The 18,985-nt window shown below is 35.9% G+C and overlaps 2 protein-coding genes across 2 annotated transcripts; both read left to right on the plus strand.

Moving 5' to 3' along the window:
- Positions 1–281: 281 nt before the first annotated feature.
- GEA6 (Stress induced protein) lies at positions 282–733 on the plus strand. The gene is given in 4 exon segments (XM_086234903.1): positions 282–396; positions 559–596; positions 598–636; positions 638–733. Coding segments are annotated over 4 exon segments (288 nt in total).
- A 1,013-nt stretch (positions 734–1,746) lies between these two features.
- EMB2771 (E3 ubiquitin ligase) lies at positions 1,747–18,769 on the plus strand. The gene is made up of 37 exons (XM_086235340.1): positions 1,747–2,031; positions 2,160–2,223; positions 2,306–2,390; positions 2,508–2,794; positions 2,902–3,007; positions 3,102–3,262; positions 3,681–3,868; positions 3,953–4,022; positions 4,300–4,467; positions 4,680–5,167; positions 5,813–6,272; positions 6,488–6,826; positions 7,632–7,715; positions 8,627–8,719; positions 8,818–8,877; positions 9,462–9,560; positions 9,857–9,997; positions 10,427–10,507; positions 11,051–11,122; positions 11,410–11,481; positions 12,068–12,161; positions 12,230–12,312; positions 12,508–12,564; positions 12,704–12,781; positions 12,875–12,996; positions 13,070–13,227; positions 13,606–13,682; positions 13,762–13,872; positions 13,964–14,065; positions 14,794–14,934; positions 15,295–15,468; positions 15,864–15,927; positions 16,069–16,208; positions 16,292–16,449; positions 16,761–16,839; positions 17,136–17,234; positions 17,714–18,769. The coding sequence occupies exons 1-37, from the start codon at positions 1,799–1,801 to the stop codon at positions 18,107–18,109; spliced, it is 5,484 nt and encodes a 1,827-aa protein (XP_086091466.1). The 5' UTR covers positions 1,747–1,798; the 3' UTR covers positions 18,110–18,769.
- The last annotated feature ends 216 nt before the right edge of the window (positions 18,770–18,985 follow it).

An 18,985-nucleotide genomic window follows, 5' to 3' on the forward strand; every position in this document is an offset into this window, starting at 1 on the left:
GTGTCATTCTCTTTAGGCAGTTGGACACTTGGACGTACGTGTCCCCAAAGCCTTTCCACTTGTTGACTTGTCACATTTTGCGTGTCATTCCACCCATCATCCTTTTTTTTTTTTTTTTGGTTTGATCATTCTTTCCACCTATATATACTTTTTGCTCCTATTTATACTTTTTGCTCCTATTTTCCTATCAAATCGATTATCGTTAAAATTAAATACAAATCAGGTGTTGCCAATTACTAACCAACTGTTTAATTGATTTAAAGTCACACATTTTGAGAAAGATGTCTTCCCGACAAGACATGTCTGAACTTGACGCCAAGGCTAGGCAGGGAGAGACTGTGGTTCCTGGTGGAAATGGAGGCAGAAGCCTTGGGGCCCAGGAACACCTTGCCGAAGGTAACTAATTTTAATTATCGATCAACGAGCTCTTTTTCACGTACATGCATGTCTACATAATTTGTGTGTTCTTCACTGTATCAGATTAATTAATTATATATGGTCATTGACTTTTTTGCCCTCTTTGCTTTGTGTTTTTCGATCATGATGGATAAAATTAAGGGAGGAGTAAAGGAGGGCAGACAAGGAAGGAGCAGATATATGGGGAAAGAAGGGTACCATGAAATGGGTCGTAAGGGTTGGGTTGAGTACCATGGACAAGTCCGGAGGAGAACGTGCGGCTCTGGAGGGTATTCCGATTGACAAGTCCAAGTACAAGACCAGATCATCCAGCTAGAGAGAACTAGCTTTACAAGCTAATTAATGATCATAATTATAATGTTAATACGAGTGTACGTGTAGTGTCGATGAGAGTATGTACGTAGTGGCAGCTAGCTAGGGTTTTAGGGTAGAAGTATGAGAAATGTACGTGTTTGTCTGTTTGATTTGTCTTCTAATGGCCATCTTTTGATGCAATATGTACTTTAACGTATGTGGCATGTAAGTTGGTTGCATGATCTGCGTGTGCTTTTCCATAAGGGTATTAATTGATTCGCTTAGAAGCAAGTTAATTTTACTGTATTCATGTTTGATGAGTTCGAAGTTCGAACCTTCAAGAGAAAAGAGGGGAGATACTACAAATAAATTCACTTATCTTTCAAGAGAATGTATGCACCTTTTTAAAAATAAAATCTAAATATTTTTTTGAATCAGTTTAAATTAATATCTTGCTTTTAAAAAAAAAAAAATTCACCCTTTTTTGTGAAGATTGTCAATTTCTCCAATTTCAAACCTAAAAGAGTGGAGTTTACGAATAAACAAAAAAGAAATGAAATTATTATTTTGATTTTAAATTATTATTTTCAGTAAATGTGCAAGTTAATTAGGAAGAAAAATTGAGAAAAAGATTTGGAAGCTGCACATTTTTGGTCACATTACAAATTTCCAAATTTGTCGGTGGGGTGAAATTTGAAAGGAGTAACGGATAAAAAATATTAAAAGGATTAACGGTAAAAAAATTAAAAGATTAACGGATAGAAAAAGAAAAAAAAAATTAAAGAAAAAATGGAGTAACGGACACATCAAATGCACCGCCAAATTTTTATTTCCTCGGCAAAAAAGGAAAGAAAAGCGCACCGCCAAAGTCGCCAATATAAGGTTAAACAGGGCGCGGGACATCTTAACCCTAGATGGAACAAAGCAGTTCAAGCAGCCAAACGGTCAAAACTTTAGGGTTTAAACCGACTCTCCCCAGTACCCACCCGTTTTTTCACTCAAACAGAGGCCCAAAAAAGAGCGGGAGAGAGTCTCACTTCACTGAGCTTCGTTCTCTTGCTCTCTCGCTAATCGAGCTAGCACAACAATGTCGTCCTTGGGCGTTCGCCACCTCACAGTGCTCGGCGAGTTCAAGCCCTTCGGCTTAATCGCCGAAGCCGTCGACGGAAAGCCCATCGATAATGTCACGGACAAGTACGATTACTTCCTCTTCGACCCCGAAACCGTTAGAGAAAGAGACGAAACTGACGACGACCACGACGCGTCGGGATCCGCGTTGAGCAATCGATGTGATCACGAGCTTTTCATTCGAGGAAATCGGTAAAGTTTCTTAATTTTGTTTCTGTTGTTTGGCTGCTCGGAAAATGGAGTAGAAAATTTAAATTGAAATTGAAGTTTTAATTTAGTGACACCTAGTTTTCGGTAACTTTCTCCTTAAATTGTAACAGGATCATATGGTCAACAGGTGCACGAGTGTTTAAGAGATTCACGTTGCCATCTCCAGTAATCACGGTACATTAATATGCTTGAATTTGCTTCCTTCACTGATATAGTTTTGTTTTGATTTGACATCAATTTTGTATATAAATTTTAGGCTTGCTGGTGTCGTCTGGGTGATATGTCCGAAGCTCTTCTCTGTGTTTTACAAATTGCTTCTTTAACAATCTACAACACATCGGGTGAGCAAACCAGTAGATGTTCGAAGATGATAGGAAACAAAACTAAACAAAATTCCCTGCAAAATTAAACAAAATTGAATAAAATTCTCCTTTTTTTTTTTCCTGTTTCTTTAACAGGTGAAGTCGTCTCCGTCCCTCTCTCTCAGACCATCACTTCAATATGGCCTCTTCCATTTGGTTTGCTACTCCAGCAAGCAGCTGAACTGAGTTCAACCACACACGTTCCTTCTTCATCTTCAAGCCCTTTGTTTGGTGTGCGAGATATATCCCGTCCTAGAAGAGAAGCTGGACACAGTCCACAGCATAATTCTGTTTTTTCGAGTGCACTTGATCATATTGTTAAGGCAGAAACAAGTTCAATGTCCTCACATCTAATCCTGAAAGACCCATTGGAAGAACCGCATGTATGTTATTGAACTTCCCTCTCTATATATTTCAAGTCTTAGCATCTCTATTTCGTGTTCTTTTGTTTTCTTTTTAGTTGACACATTTGTTACTCAAAATGTTTCAGTTGGCTTATGTTGAAGAAAGAGGGAAATTGAACATAATGAAGGAATTTGATGAAACAACTATTTGGACGAGTGATCGAATTCCCCTTATGGCATCTTATAATACAGGTTTCTTAGATGTCTACATTGTCAACTCCAAGTTGATTCCCCCTTTATTGTTCTTGTGTTACATTCATACATAATATTGTCACATTTTATACAGGAAAGATGCAACACTCTGTGTGGGTTGTGGAAACCAGTAATTCTAACCTTGAAACAGCGAGTTCTAATTTATTGGATGCAATTCCTGCCGGTGTTCTAGCAAAACAGTTCTCCTTTCGTAGAATATGGCAAGGGAAGGGTGCCCACACAGCAGCTTGCAAGGTGCCTTAATTTGTTTTTCTTTAAGCTTGTAAGGTGCCTTTTTGTTGTCCTTTATATGAATTTTTTGTCAAGTAACTTTTCTATTTCACTTAATTATTCTCTTGCTTGTTCTTATCAAATTGTTTCTCATAAACATATTAGATGTTGAGAATTTATCCCAGCACTTTATACAGTTTTTGATAAATGCACTTTATATTTTATAATACTCTGAATAAGCTAGAAAGGCATGCTTCTGTCAATAGTAGCTAAAAGGTCATCCATGAAACCATAAATGATGTGTTTAGTTTTAGAATGCTCCAGCTTCTATTGGAATAAAATTAGCATAGGGTTTCTACTAGTATAGATGTGATGGTATTTTGTTCATGAGATATGTTAGCTTCCTATTCTTCTGATTTAACTGCTGTAAAATATATGTCAGGTTTTTCTAGCTACTGATGATGATGCAGCTCCTGTTATTTGTTTTCTTCACCAAGAACAAAAGAAGTTGCTGTCTGTAAGGCTTCAAAGTGTTGAGATAAATAATGAGATTCTCTTTGACATTAAACCTGACATGAGCTGGAGCATACCTGCAGTTTCAGCGGTACCTGTGATTGTTACCCGCCCTAGGTAGGGTTGCATTTGCAGTGAGTTTTTTTCTTTAGTCTGTTTGGTAATTTTATATATATGACTCTTTCCATTTACTTTGTCCAGAGCGAAAATGGGACTGCTGCCATATTCAGACATGCTTGTTTTGGCTCCTGAAAATGCCCTTCTTCTCTATGTAAGCCATACCAATTTAGTGGCTTTTATCAATTGAGTAACTCATAGTTAATAATACTGTTGCATTCTGTCTAATGGACCAATTGGTACATGGAATTGGATGCAATTTAATTTCACTTCTAGTGGTAATGAATTGAGCAATCAAGAAACTATAATATTTTGTCAGTGTCATAGAAGAGTTCCTTAGGAAAGGCCCCCCTCCCCCCCGCCCTCTATCTCTCTCAATAGCCTGTATCAGTTTGCAACATTTGTACAATCAACCTTTTCTTTTTTTGCAGTCAGGGAAGCAATGCCTGTGTAGGTATATGTTGCCTTCTTGTTTGAGCAAAGGCCGGTTTTCACATAATTTAGAGTTTCCAGAAACATCTGTTTCCCAAGGCCTGAGGATTGTAGGACTGGCTGATGCTGTTGAGGGGCGTATCAATGTTACAGTAAATAATGGGCAGGTAATATGACTTGTATGTTTATGGTTGTCATTACTTATTAATTTCATATGTGTGTTCAAAAAGTCAAACTATTGTCTATACCTTTTGATGTAAAACATAGTCTAGTCTATTCTTGGTTTTTGTAGTGACCTTCTGATGTCTTTATTAATTTAAGTTACTTGCTATGACAGCTATTGTTATGGTCTTGACTTGATTATTAATTTTTTGCTCAGATGTTTCGGTGTGTATTACGAAGAAGCCCTACATCTTCTCTGGCAAATGATTGCATCACAGCTATGGCTGAGGGGCTCAGTTCCAGTTTCTATACCCATTTTCTTAGTCTGCTTTGGAAGGATGGTGACTTTGCTTATTTATCAGAAGCTGATTCTAGTGTTCATTCAGAATGGGACTCTTTTTGTAGCATCATTATGCAAATGTGTGGATCTAGTGCCACTTCTAAAAACATTTCAAATCCAATGCCTCAGTCATCTTGGGAGTTTCTTATCAGCAGTAAATTTCACAACAATTACTGCAAACATAACTTTCTTACTCAAACTTCTTCTGTAATGTCATTGGATGCGCCCAGACTGGACTCCTCTCGGTTAAATTCAGATGGTACACTAAGACTAGAAAAAACATTTTACTCTGAGCTGCTGATGGAGAGTTTACATTGTTTGCATGCAGTATATGAGAGCCTGAAACTGAATAATCTTCGCAAGCGGTGCGTCTTATCTTTTGTATCCTTGTTTCTTGTTAAAAATTCTTTTAACTATTTATTGTCTGGCCCTCTCTTGAATCTAATGTTTTGATACTTATTCTTCATAGTACTATTTTAGTGATCTGTGCTGCATGATAAATTAAAGTATTCATTGGCATGCTGTGCTTTACAATTGTGAACCTAATGCTTTATAGTGCTGTAAATCTTGGGGATCCTGCATTTAGCACGGCATGTACAAAAGAAGAAACTCGCAAGGTAACAAATCAAAGAGGCACTCCACCTATATTGCATGCATTGAGGTTCATCGATTCTTGCTCACTAAGTGACTTTGAAGAAGCTTCATAAGTTCTGTGAAATTGATAGTATAGGTGGAGTGCCTCTTTGATGTACTACCTTGCAAGTTACTTCTTTTTCACATGCCATGCTAAATGCAGGATCCCCAAGATTTCCAAGATTTACAGAACTAGAATAAAGCATTAGAATTAAGGTACTTCAGTTTGCTGATTGTTTACTGGAGGATTTCATTATATATGAACACCTACCTATTAATACTTGATCTGTTCCTATGGACATTTCATCTTGGAAACACATAGTTATTGACTTGTGCTTTTTAAATTTTCTTTAATTTGTACTCTAATTGTCACATAGGGACTTGGAGCTTCTGGGATTTCTATTATGCTATATTGCTAAGTTTCTGGGTGAGGATAGCTATGTGGACCATTACATTCGTGACTTTCCAGGCCTTTCAAATAGTGTTGGGATATGTGAAACATCCTTATCACAGGAAACTCCTCCAAGTTTATTCAGATGGCTTGAAAACTGTTTGCTACGGGGATATAATTCAGCTAATATCAATGATCTTCCTCCATTGATTTGTAAAGAAGGGAATTCTGTTGTTAGCTGGGCCCGGAAGATAGTCTCATTTTATAGTTTGTTATCTGGTGCTAAACATATAGGGAAGAAACTCTCGTCTGGTGTTTACTGCAGTATTGCCACGGGATCATACTGCACAAATGAGGAACTCACGGTTCTGGCAATGGTTGGTGAAAAGTTTGGACTGCAACAGCTTGACTCACTGCCTTCTGGTGTGTCTCTTCCTTTGCGACATGTAAGTAAGCTACAATTTGATAATCATTTATTGAATCCACTGAGTTCTGAAAATGTCTTGGACAAAAATCAGACAGTTTACTGTTATTTTCTTTGGAAGAATGCAATTTTACTTTTGTTTATTGCTGAATCAGTATTGCAATATTACCTTGTTATCAATTTTTGTATCTTTAATTTTCCTTTATCAACAGAATCATTTGTTTTTGCATTCTATAGGCATTGGGTAAGTGCCGGGAATCTCCTCCCACTGGTTGGCCTGCAGCTGCATATGTGCTTCTTGGTCGTGAAGATTTGGCTTTGTCATGTCTGGCATGGTCGTGCAAATCTAAGGAACTTGAAACCCAAACTAATGTGAACTTAATCTCTATGTCTACACCTTACATGCTGCATCTGCATCCAGTGACAATTCCTTCTGCAGTTTCTGATACAATCGGGTTAGATAATACTAAGTTTGAGGATGTAGATTCTGTTGATGGGTCTATGACGGATGGTATGGAGCATATCTTCAACTCTAGCACACAGTTGCGCTATGGTCGTGATTTGCGACTGAATGAGGTGAACTTTGGTTCTTTGTACTTTATTTTCGCTTTTAATATCCTAGCACTTGGCTTCTATTATTATTTGGAGTGGCTGCTCTTGTGTTTATAGTCATTATTGTATTGCTCTTTTCACATACACACAAAGCAAGTGTGTTGGAAATGCATGCAACTACACGTAAGATGTTTAAGGGTCATAATGGAACTTGTTGATGTGTATAAAGGTCCTAATGGAACTTGTTGATATATAAAGGTCGTGGTGGAACTTGTTAAAGGTTTGCCATTTTTTCATACTGTTGTACGCATGCAGTAACACTGCTAGCTTTAGTGTGTCTGATTATGATGTGGAAAATTTGTCAGGTAACATGTGAAATTTTCCTCTAATATACTCTTTTGGCAATTTGAATCTTCTTTGCTGGGTTGGTCTGTGTAATCTGATTAAGTTTGAGCTCTAGCATTACAAAGGTATCCAGTTATTGATATGTCCATTCTTCACGATGCAAAATTTGTACTGATAATGTGTTTCCACTATCCAACTTCTAAATTTGTAAATCTTGCTCTGTTTCCCACTGGCATCAAGAATTTCTGTAATTGCTGGTACCACTACTTTCTACCTCTATGCATCGGGGGTTAATGCAGGTGGCTCTAAGGTTGATGCCAAAGTTCACAAGTGATGAATATACAGTTCTATTTCAGCAATAGTTATTGGTTGGTTGTGTCTTACCTGTTTTTCGTTAGATTTACTCCCTGTTATGGTTGTGCTGATTTCGTTCCTGAATTGTATTGTTTTATGCACTTCTGAAATCGACTTTTACTAATACCAGGTTAGACGGCTCCTGTGCTCAGCAAGACCAGTGGCAATTCAAACATCTGTTAATCCTAGTGCCTCTGATCAGGATCTCCAGCAGGTAGACCTTATTTGCTATCCTATATTTATGCTGAATTTTTAGTTCATTTTCATGATTGTTTCCTGTTATTCTGTTAACTAAAATGGTAACTGATAATGTACTTATAAGAGTTATTTAAAAAAAAAATATAGTTATGCCTTCTTAGAACACAATTTAATTTGTAGTAGTAGTTTGTTCATCATGCTCAGATAAGGAGATAAAAATGTCTGTAATGTTTTAAAAATATCAAAGTTGATCTCCTTTGTGCTAAAAAACTCATGTTTTTGGACACTTGGATATATCAAAGTTTATGTATTTATGGCTGTTACTCAGGCATCAATGGTAAACTACTTTGATGACGAGTTAACTTGACCAACTGTTAAGAATTGCATGAAATTTAATTTCATATAATTTGAGTCTTCCTGATATTCTATGGAGTTTTTTCTGACATTTGTTTTGTGCTGAAGTGCTTCTGTATCATATCTGTTCATCCAGTAATTGTATCTTCCATGATTTGTGCTGATCATATTTGTTTCTCTTGGCAAGTTGAACTTTACTAGATTTAGTAATTTATAGTTGAAATCTTTGGAAACAAAAAGGTAACGTGCCAAGTGCTTCAAGGATTCTGCAAATGATTTCTGCAGACTCATGTGTTATTTGTGTAGTGGTCATGGTATCTTGATTTCTTGTGATGTGTTCGAAATTTTGATGTAATTTAATTGCTGTAAGCTTAAAGCATACTCAGTATATCAATTCTTTTCCCCCCTGTTTAGTACTCGATTGTTCAGTTCTTTAATCAAAATGAAAAGAGCTTCATGATTTTTCTTAATTATACATTTTACAAACTCATTGTAGCAGATTAAAGGATTGAACAACATTTACCTCCTAATGCCATCTCTGCATTTTCTTGATGTTCTTCTTTTGTTGTAAAGGCCCAGCTATGGCACCTTGCACAAAGGACCACTGCCCTTCCTCTTGGCCGTGGGGCATTCACACTTGCGACCATATATACACTTCTAACAGAGGTACCTTTTTTTGGTCTGTGTGTGTGAAATCTTTTCTACTACATTGACTGCTTAAAGATACACTAATACTCTCTCTCTCTCCTCCCCCTTTTTTCTAGGCCTTTGTAGTCCCGAAGCTTGTTTTAGCAGCTCGGTTGCCCGCTCAGCAAAATGCAACTGTATGTTCATATTATGTTCTTTCAGTAATAGTATTTCTTTTATGCCATGTTCTTTGGGATTGTAGTTTTCTTTCACTGATTTATTGTCTCATATATTAAGGTAATCTTTTAATGAAATATTCTTTCACTGAAATATTATCTTTTACAACATATTCATGCATGTGAAGCTTATCATTGCTCTGACCATAATACTTTGTTCTTGACATAACCTATACCATACTTATAGGAATTAAGCAAGTTGAAGTGAACTTACATGAGCCTATGAAACTTTATTCAATTACAATATGCTTTAAATCAATATCAATTTATGTTTTGCAAAGTTTATAATTACCTTATTGAAGACATTTCTAGTAATTTTTTTCCTGAAATATGTAGTTTATAGTTAGGATAGAAAATGGTAAAATATGCATTTTCTTGTTATCTCAAGTATAAATATGGTACGACTTATCTGATTTTTACATTGGAGTACTATTATGTTTATCTTATGTATTTTATCCTCCTTTGAGCTTTAAATTTTCAAGTTTTTACACCTTATTATATTCTGTCTTATATTATATAATTCTATTTTTTTTTTATAATGAAAGGTCAATCTGGACCCCAATGTAAGGAATATACAAGAAATCAAATCTTGGCCCGAATTCCACAATGCTGTTGCTGCTGGACTAAGGCTGGCTCCTCTTCAGGTTTTTTCCTCCTTATGTTTTCATTAGATCATATAGCACTCGTATTATCCTGAGTTATATATTATGAAAGTTTATTCCATTATTGAATTACTTTTTTGGTAATTGCATTTATGTATGTGTTTTCTTACCTTGGGACTATACATAGCTACATGGTTTTCTGTTTATGTTTACATTATATATGGAATCTAATTTCATATTTTCTGTTCATTCCCCCCACTTATCTTATATATGTAGTTTTGATGTTTATATAGTACTTCTTGAGTTTTGTGTCATATCTCTTGGCTTTATATTTCCAGGGAAAAATGTCAAGAACGTGGATTGCATATAATAAACCAGAAGAGCCAAATGCTATTCACGCTGGACTTCTCCTTGGGCTGGGATTACATGGTTATCTGCGTGTTTTAGTTATTACTGACATATATCAGTATTATGCACAGGTTGTATTCCATGACTTTATTATCTTCATTGAATCTCAGTTCCTTGAGTTGGTCTTTTAGCTGGTTAAAACTTACTGGATTTGGGGCATTTGAAATTTGTTTCTACTCAAATTTTCTTTTCAACTCTTGTGATTTAGAGTAGTAGAGGTATAATCCTGCTGGTTCTTCCTTGGGATTGTTTGACTTTTGGGGCTTCACTATATTTTGTCTAGAGAATTAATATAAATTTTTATGCCGGATAGCGTTGCATGAAAGGCAGAGATGTCAACATTCATACACAATACACATGTAGAGAGAGAGAGAGGGAGAGGGAGAATGCCTAGCTTTCTGTTCCTTATTCATTGCCATCACATCATCAATTTTTTTCCTTTCGTATTTATTTCTAGACTTAGTGTCTGATTTTTCTTTCTTGATGCTTAAAATTCTTAGGAACATGAAATCACAACTGTAGGACTCATGCTTGGCCTGGCAGCTGCTTATAGAGGGACTATGCATCCAGCAATTTCTAAGGTGTTGCTCATATGCTTGCTTGATCTTCTTTTCTTTGCCCTTTTCAGTTGAACATCAAAATTATAACCGTCTCTATGTGACTGAAAAATCTCAGTATAATTCATCTTATAAACTGTTTGTTGCATGTCATTATAGTTTCTTGAGTTGGTGAATTGACTAATTCGTTATTCTTTTCAGTAGTTAACATTGTCTTTTACCCAAAAAAAAATGTATATTAATTATTTTCAATTGTTGTTGTCTTTTTTCTCACGTTGTGTTGTGTTTCAGTATATCTCAATTATTGAGTGCATATTTGGAGACGCCGAGTGAATTTATTATGTTTATTTGGGAGGGAAACGATACATTTGAAGGAGCTAGTTGAACAGGATTTAAACTTAAGTTGTGTGGTTAATTTTTTTGTTGAGATGCTTAGGCATGGATTAATCATTCATTCATTCCCTTAGCTAGTCAATTTTAGAATTTCCATTTGTTTTTTTCATGTTTTATCCATATGCCTATACTGCCTGTAGTATATAACCTTATCTTATTACAATTTTGTGACAGTCTCTTTATGTTCATATACCTGCTCGCCATCCATTTTCATTTCCAGAGTTGGAGTTACCGACGCTTCTGCAGGTATCCATCATGCTATTGTTATTATCTTACTCCCAATTATGACTCTTGTGCATCCTAGGGATATTTTTGAACCAATTATAAGTATATGTCAAACCATACCTTCTACTATGGGGCATACTTGTGTTAGTGCATAATGCTACTACATTTGCGAATTTTACTTTCTTCACCATCTTAGCTCGTTTTACATGATAAAGTTCTTGATTCTTTGTTTACTAGCATGCTAGATAATTTGGTCATCCCCCACATTTTTTATTCTAACCTTGAGGTCGTTTTTGTTTTTGTTACAGTCAGCAGCTCTAATGTCAGTTGGGCTTCTTTACGAAGGATCAGCACACCCACAAACAATGCAGATCCTTTTGGTTTGTTCTGTTTTTTTCTTGTTGCTTCCCTAGTTTGTACTTTTTTTTTGTCCTTTAATATCCATAATGTTCTACTGATATATGAAAAAAAAATGTTGATTGTCAATATGTGGAGATGAGTCCAAATTCTTTGATGCTTAGATTTTGTTGTTAAGGAAAAGCAAGCGAACTGATTTCTTGATTGTAGCTAGAATATTTTTGCTGAAGTGTGGTGTACATATTATAAGTTTTCTTATCATTTTCTTCGTACCTGTGCCTGATCTTTGCTTATTTTTAATCACCAAGCATTATTGAAATTGTAATAGAAAAATGTTTCATATATATGTCAGTTAAAATCTATGTGCGTTGTGTGATAAACAAAATCTAAGTATGCTGTTGTTGGTATCTCTGCAATTAAATGTCTAGAACTTTGTAATCTAGTGAATGGATGGCTTGTGTACAAGATGCATTCACCCTTTGCATGAGATATTATGTTTGTTTATTTGTTTTATTCTTTTTAGTGGGTGATTGATGTTTCCTACAATCTTACATTGATTGTAAGGTGCCTTGCAGCTGACTTTGTATGTTTTATAATTCATGTTTACAGGCTGAATTAGGACGTAGAAGCGCAGGTGATAATGTGCTAGAAAGGGAGGGTTATGCTGTTTCTGCAGGATTTTCATTGGGGCTTGTTGCGTTGGGTATGGATGTTAGATGCTTAAATCAATTATTTTGAAATGTGGCCATAACTAATGGATGTTTAATGAAGGTCGGGGAGAAGATGCTCTTGGTTTCATGGACACAATGGTTGATAAATTGTTCCATTATGTTGGTGGAAAAGAAGTTCGTAATGTATGCTGTTGAATCCATATTTCTTTCATTGTTCTATATATATATTTTAATTGTGTATAATTTGAAAATGTTTGAATGATAGCGCAGTTTCATTATCTCTGCACTAAATGTTTTGAATAAGAATTGCATCATATCATTGATTGTATTCAATTTATGGTTATTCTAATTTGAAATTAAACTGTTGACCTGCATCAGGATAGATCCATTTCATCAACACTATCAGCAGATGAACACAATCGTGCTGCTGCACAGGTTGAGTTTTCACACTAGCTTTGCTGTAATTTTTCCATTACTTGCTAATGCATCTTTAAACCTACTTGTGGCTATTTGTTTTTTTTTCTCTTCAGCAGCTGATATATACAATTTTTTCCATGTTAATATTGTCTTCAAGATGATGGATGGAACTGCAGTCAATGTTGATGTCACTGCACCTGGAGCCACAATTGCTCTTGCTTTAATGTTTTTGAGGGTAACTTCCAGTGAAGATGATACTGCTTTAATGCTTCCACTAGCTTACCTGTCTGCATGAAGATTTTCTCACGTAGCTCTGTTTTTGTAATAGACTGAATCACAGGCAATCGTGTCTAAGCTCTCTATTCCTCATACACAATTTGAGTTGCAATATGTGAGGCCTGATTTCATAATGCTTCGTGTCATTGCTCGAAATTTGATAATGTGGAGCAGGTACCGCTGGTCTTTCAATCCAGATCTATATAGCTACTACTATTAGACATAATTTGACAACATTTTGTTGTAGGATTCATCCTTCCCAAGATTGGATACAGTCTCAGATTCCTGATATTGTCAAAAATGGTGTCAAATGCCTTGGGAATGATAATGATATTGACGAAATGGATGCTGAATCATTTGTTCAGGCATATGTCAATATAGTGGCTGGAGCCTGCATTTCTCTTGGTAAGATGTGATCTCTATTTTTTATTGATCTTATGAGAATAACATTTATTTATATGATTGTATCTGAATTGATGGCATATTTATGTAATTTTCATTTTTATTTAATTTTATAAATTAATGAATGTTTTTTTAGCAAGCTAGAAAGGATATGCCTCCTGCAATTTTTGGATCAATTTGTTCAATAATATGATACCTGGGTACATATTTAGTTATTTGGTATATTATTGCTTTTTTATTTGGTAACATTAAAGTAAAATGTTCCTTGTGTTCTTTAGTAGTTTATTTGTATTTGGATATTCATGCAAGAATTTAGTAGAGTTTAGGCATAATGCACTGTGTTTTTTTTATCTTGAAGTTCATTATCCTTATCATGGGCAGGGTTGAGATATGCTGGTACAAAGAATGGAAATGCACAGGAGTTACTGTACAACTATGCTGTTTACTTTCTAAATGAGGTCTGACGTTTGGCATGATGTTGCTCAACTTATAAGTATCCATGCATTAGTTGTAAATAATTTATTTTATAATTTTCAGATCAAACCAGTTTCTGCTACAAGTGGAACCTTCCCAAAGGGATTGTCTCACTATGTTGATCGGGGCACGTTGGAGATATGCCTTCATCTCATTGTTCTTTCTCTATCTGTGGTAAATGGACTTTTTATCTTATTTTTCCTGTCTTCTACTGTTTTCTATTACAAATGCAGTTATGGCTGGTGCTAATGCTCTGAGAGTGCAGGTTATGGCTGGTTCTGGACATTTACAAACTTTTAAGCTCTTGAGATTTCTGCGCAACAGAAATTCTTCAGATGGACATGTTAATTATGGTGTTCAGATGGCTGTAAGTTCTTCCACTGCTTATCATCTGATCTAATATCTCTTCTTCAAATATTCATTCTTTTGCTATAAAATTCTTTGATGCCAGACCCATTGTTGGGCTTGTTGACAAGATTTTCATGGCTCCCCTTGAACATGTGAGTAGATGCAAATCCTTATATAACCAATAAATTGTTTAGATGTTAGGTGCGGATGCTAAAATTATAAACCATTGTTTGTTGATCATCATGAATAGATTAGACAAGTTTACTTGGTTGTGTGCTTTAGGGAATATTATTACACAATGCAAAAATACAGGGGGTGTCATTGCCCCTTCTGTTTCAGCCATGCATTTAATAATACTTAGACAGTTGGAATGCCCTTACAAATGCTGCAAAGTTCATTGGGTCAACAGCAGCCGAGGATTTTTTTATTTTCATAATTTTGTTATCAGCAGAACATAGGTTAATATATGAAAAGGTGGTCAGTTCTCTCATGTGATCTGCAATTTGCTTAGCATTGTTATGAGGAATCCTCAATATTAAAATAATTTCAAATGCATTGGAAGTTCTGTCCTCTGTCACTCTTGACTTGCATGATATAGGTAATTTGAGATGAAATCAACATTCTCGTGTTTTTTTTTTTCCAATGAATGACACTAGGTTTGCACGTATACATTTTCATTTGAAAGTCAACTATGTTGATGGGCTGTATTTTATTTCAATTTAAATCTTGTTGCATTTGTGACTCTAGGTTAGCCTAGCAATTGGTTTCTTGTTCCTTGGGGGAGGAACACAGACATTTTCAACGAGCAACAGCTCAGTTGCTGCTTTGCTGATTACTCTCTACCCACGCTTACCTACTGGACCAAATGATAATCGATGCCACCTCCAGGTACAGTAAAATGCTGTAAAGTTGAAAGTTTTGCTCAGGCATCACATACATCTCTAATATTTATATCATTTTTTAAAAAGTACATTTGATTGGTTTTATTCATTTGGGCCAACATCAATTATACTTGTACATTTGGACAGCTCCTGCAAATGTAAGGAACTGTCCTTCTGTGGATTTTAAATAGAAATGGCTAGACCAAGAAACTTATGATTTTTTGGGTCAAATTTACTTGCTTCAGAGCCTAGAGACTAGAGTCTCTAACTGTGTCATGCCAATAGAAAGGGCTTGCTTCTTCACCCCATGATATCTGATTGTCTGTTCTTTTAGTAGCATGTTTTTCTGATGGAAGTGTACTTTCAGGCATTTCGGCATTTGTACGTACTTGCAGCAGAAGCTCGCTGGATCCAGACAGTAGATGTTGACACTGGTCTACCCGTATATGCCCCACTTGAAGTTACCATTAGGGAAACTGAATATTATGCAGAAACAAGTTTTTGTGAGGTTACACCTTGCCTTCTGCCAGAACGTGCCATTGTAAGTTTCAAAAGTTCATATATAAACTCTGTAGGAAATTGAAAATTCTTCATGGTCCTCTCTCTCCATATAATTGAAATGAACATGAGAAGTTCACTAGGGAAAATCTGCTGCTGGCTCTTCATGAAAATTTTCCACCTTGTTGGAGTTCTTAAGAAAAATGTTTGAAGAAATTGTTAAATAAAATATTGCAGTTTTTAACATAACAAAGTTTTGTACTGGAGTATTTATGATGGACTGCCAAATACAGTATACTTATATGTAAATTTAATGTTCCTGTGTGAATTTAATGGTCAGTTCACTTTGGAATGAATCTGTCTGCTCTCTTATATGTGTTAAATAGAAATACTGCAGTTTTGGGGTTGACGGATTACTTGATATGCTGCTGTTTGCAGTTAAAGACAATACGCATTTGTGGCCCTCGGTATTGGCCTCAAGTGATAGATCTTATCCCTGAAGGTATATGCTTGTTGCTGCTTGTTTTTGCTAATTTATATGCTTCAGATAATTTGATTTGCTCTTTGGTAGTTAAATGCAGCTCTATTTTTGTTATATCATAGCTTGGTCATGTTTAGCTTTGTTTCAAATTTTCTTAAACAGATAAACCTTGGTGGACCTCTGGGGACAAGAATAGCCCATTTAATTCTGGCGTTTTGTATATCAAGAGAAAGGTTGGAGCTTGTTCTTATATAGACGATCCCATAGGGTGCCAGTCACTGCTATCACGGGCAATGCATAAGGTTAAAAATTCTCTACCACTGATTTGTATGTTCATTATCTAATTTTGAATGATACAGTGGATACCAAATTGTTCTTGATCCAGGTGTTTGGTTTGAAAAGTTTAAAAGCATGTGATCCATGCACCAGTGGCCACAGTGGACCTGGTTCTGTAACTGTTGATCAGTTGGTTGGTACCTTCTCATCTGATCCTAGCTTAATTGCTTTTGCCCAACTCTGCTGTGACCCTTCCTGGAAAAGCAGGTAAGTATGCAGATTTTTGTTCTTTCCTTATCTTCACATTTTGCTCTTGGGCCTTGGCTCAGTTTAAAAAATGTGGTCTGCATATAGGGTTAGGTTCAGACTCTAGTTACATATTTTATGATAAAATAAGGAAAGGGATGTTAGTAATACTCGGTTATTATCCTTTATGCAAAGAAAAATACCTTCGCATATTCTGGGTCTTGTTTCTGGTATGTTTGTTTGACCATAGATGGTCCATTTATTTTTATTTCATTTTACCTTTTTAATAAGAGTTTTTGTTTTATCAAAAAAAAAAAAAAAACTGTATGCAGATCTGATGTTGATTTCCAGGAATTTTGCTTGCAAGTATTATTCGAGTGTGTAAGCAAGGACAGACCTTCTCTTTTACAGGTAACCACAAAATATGCAGGGATGAGCTGATTTCTCAGTGCTTTCAATTTAAACCAACCTTGAATTTACTGAGTTAGGGGTTCCAGTACGGCTGGATGCCTAGAGTGCTGTCATTTGTTTGTTCACACATAGAGGTGTACACTAGGATTTAGATGTGACACTACCAAATGAAACTGGATTACACTTTTCATTTTATTCAATGTGCAACTGGATTATGCTTTTTTATTAGATATTTCATTTCTTAATGTGAAAGCTCATAATAATAAATTCAATGTGATCTCTTGAGAATTATGCAGGTCTATTTGTCATTATACACGACGATGGGGTCAATGGCAGATCAGGTTACAAGTGATACTGTTGTTTTATGTGATTCACTCTCTATCTCTAATTTTAAGGTACTGTTCTGTAAACCTTTCACTTTGTTCTACTGATAACCTTCATTACAATGATCCCAAGTTGTACTAATTACTTGAATACTGGAGACCATTGCCTGCATGAAACTTGACTATAAAGCCATTTCATAAGGATGGGATTTTAAGCCACTTAAAGCCAAGTCACATACTCATTTCCAGAAACACAGAAACAAAGAAATTACTTTATTTTGCTCTGGATCATAAGGAAATTAGAAGTTTGACCCCGAGTAATTTCTTGAGTCTGGACTTGGGTTATACTCGTAGCCTTGATATGGTGTATGCTTGAACGTTAGGTCCTGTTTCATGATGGAGAAAACAAGGTGATCATTGATTGAATTAGGATGAGTTGAATATGTAATTTTTGATATTTTCTTTGAAGAAATAAAAACCTTGTTGAATATGCAATACTTGATATATCATGTTTTATTTTTCTTTTATTTAACCACCCCTTCCGCTTGCAGCTTGCGCTGGCCTACAATGAGACTTTGTTGAGTGGAAGATCGACCTCTTCAAGAGGTAGCATAGTTCAATCCAACTTTATAGCTTGTCTTAGGAAGCAGGTGGAAGAGCTCCTAAACTGTTCTCAGGACTTGAAGGATGATTTTAGTAATTATATGTATTCTGGGAGGTGGCCCAACGGGGAATCCCAGGGTGATAAGCGTTCAATACTTCTTTCTTGGTACCTTCAGTGGTTTGGCGTACCAGCGCCATCTTTAATAAAGACGGTTGTGGAAAAAGTCAAGCCCAAGCTCAAGTCGTCATCTTTGGTCCCCTTGTTGCATTTATTATTTCCGAGAACTCACATCAATGCCATTGGTGAGATAGATAATCTCTTTTCATCAAACGACACCAGATGAGGCATGGATGGTACACTGAAGACTTGTTGCAGAAAGTTCAGGTCTGGACTCCAGTCACGATCTGTTTTGTGCTTTTGGCTCGGGTGAAAGTACACATCGTGGAGCAAACACATTGTCTGCAAGACAACAACCCCATTTGCTAGCAGGTATGCCCAATGTACATGTATATTATTTAAAATATGTATATGTAAAATGGCACAGTTAAGATATGGAATTTTTATTTATCTTGGTACTTTGATCTGAGTCATTGGCTGTCATTAGAGGTCCTGGCAGTGGCTCTATGAGCTACAGATGCAAAGATATTAGACGGGTTCTGGCTGGGTTTTATGACCGAAATTTTAAGCAAGCAGGGTCGGCTTGCTTAAAGTTGACCCTACTGTCTGAATCAAAATTTGGTAAGGATCTCCAGCAGTTCCTTCGTCCAGGACACTGAGGATTGGTGAGCTTCTGTTGAGCCAAGTTTAGTTGCTTCCTTTGCATTATTGCATGTGACCGGGTACGATCTTTCTTGATTGTAATTCTAATTCCCACCATGTATGTAGATCATGTACTTTGGGTTTGAGCTCAATTTGTAATCTAACGAGATAAGAACCATTGTAGGCCGTTTCATGCATGATCACGGTGATCAGTGGAAGTTCATATTGGTAATTTATTGTGAAAAATAATCCAATATTTCTGTGGAGTGCTTATATTTTCACCCCTACTTATTTCTCCACACACCTTATTTTTATACCTATCTACACTCTTTCCACCCCCTTTAACTATCATCTCACTGGCCCATTTTTTTCATTCATTTTCTTCTTATTACACTTTTTTCCCTCTATACACCAGAATATCCTTAGGGAATTTTTTTTTTCCTTTTTTAAACCCATACAT

Source organism: Dryas octopetala, chromosome 3 (genome assembly GCF_963921425.1).
Source record: "Dryas octopetala chromosome 3, drDryOcto1.1, whole genome shotgun sequence".
NCBI lineage: Eukaryota > Viridiplantae > Streptophyta > Magnoliopsida > Rosales > Rosaceae > Dryas > Dryas octopetala.

Coding starts and splice junctions, on each gene's coding strand:
- EMB2771 (XM_086235340.1), top strand. CDS start 1,799: ATGTCGTCCTTGGGCGTTCGCCACCTCACAGTGCTCGGCGAGTTCAAG. Junction 2,391..2,507: donor AACAATCTACAACACATCGG/GTGAGCAAACCA, acceptor TTTCTTTAACAG/GTGAAGTCGTCTCCGTCCCT. Junction 14,066..14,793: donor ATTATGGTGTTCAGATGGCT/GTAAGTTCTTCC, acceptor TTGTGACTCTAG/GTTAGCCTAGCAATTGGTTT.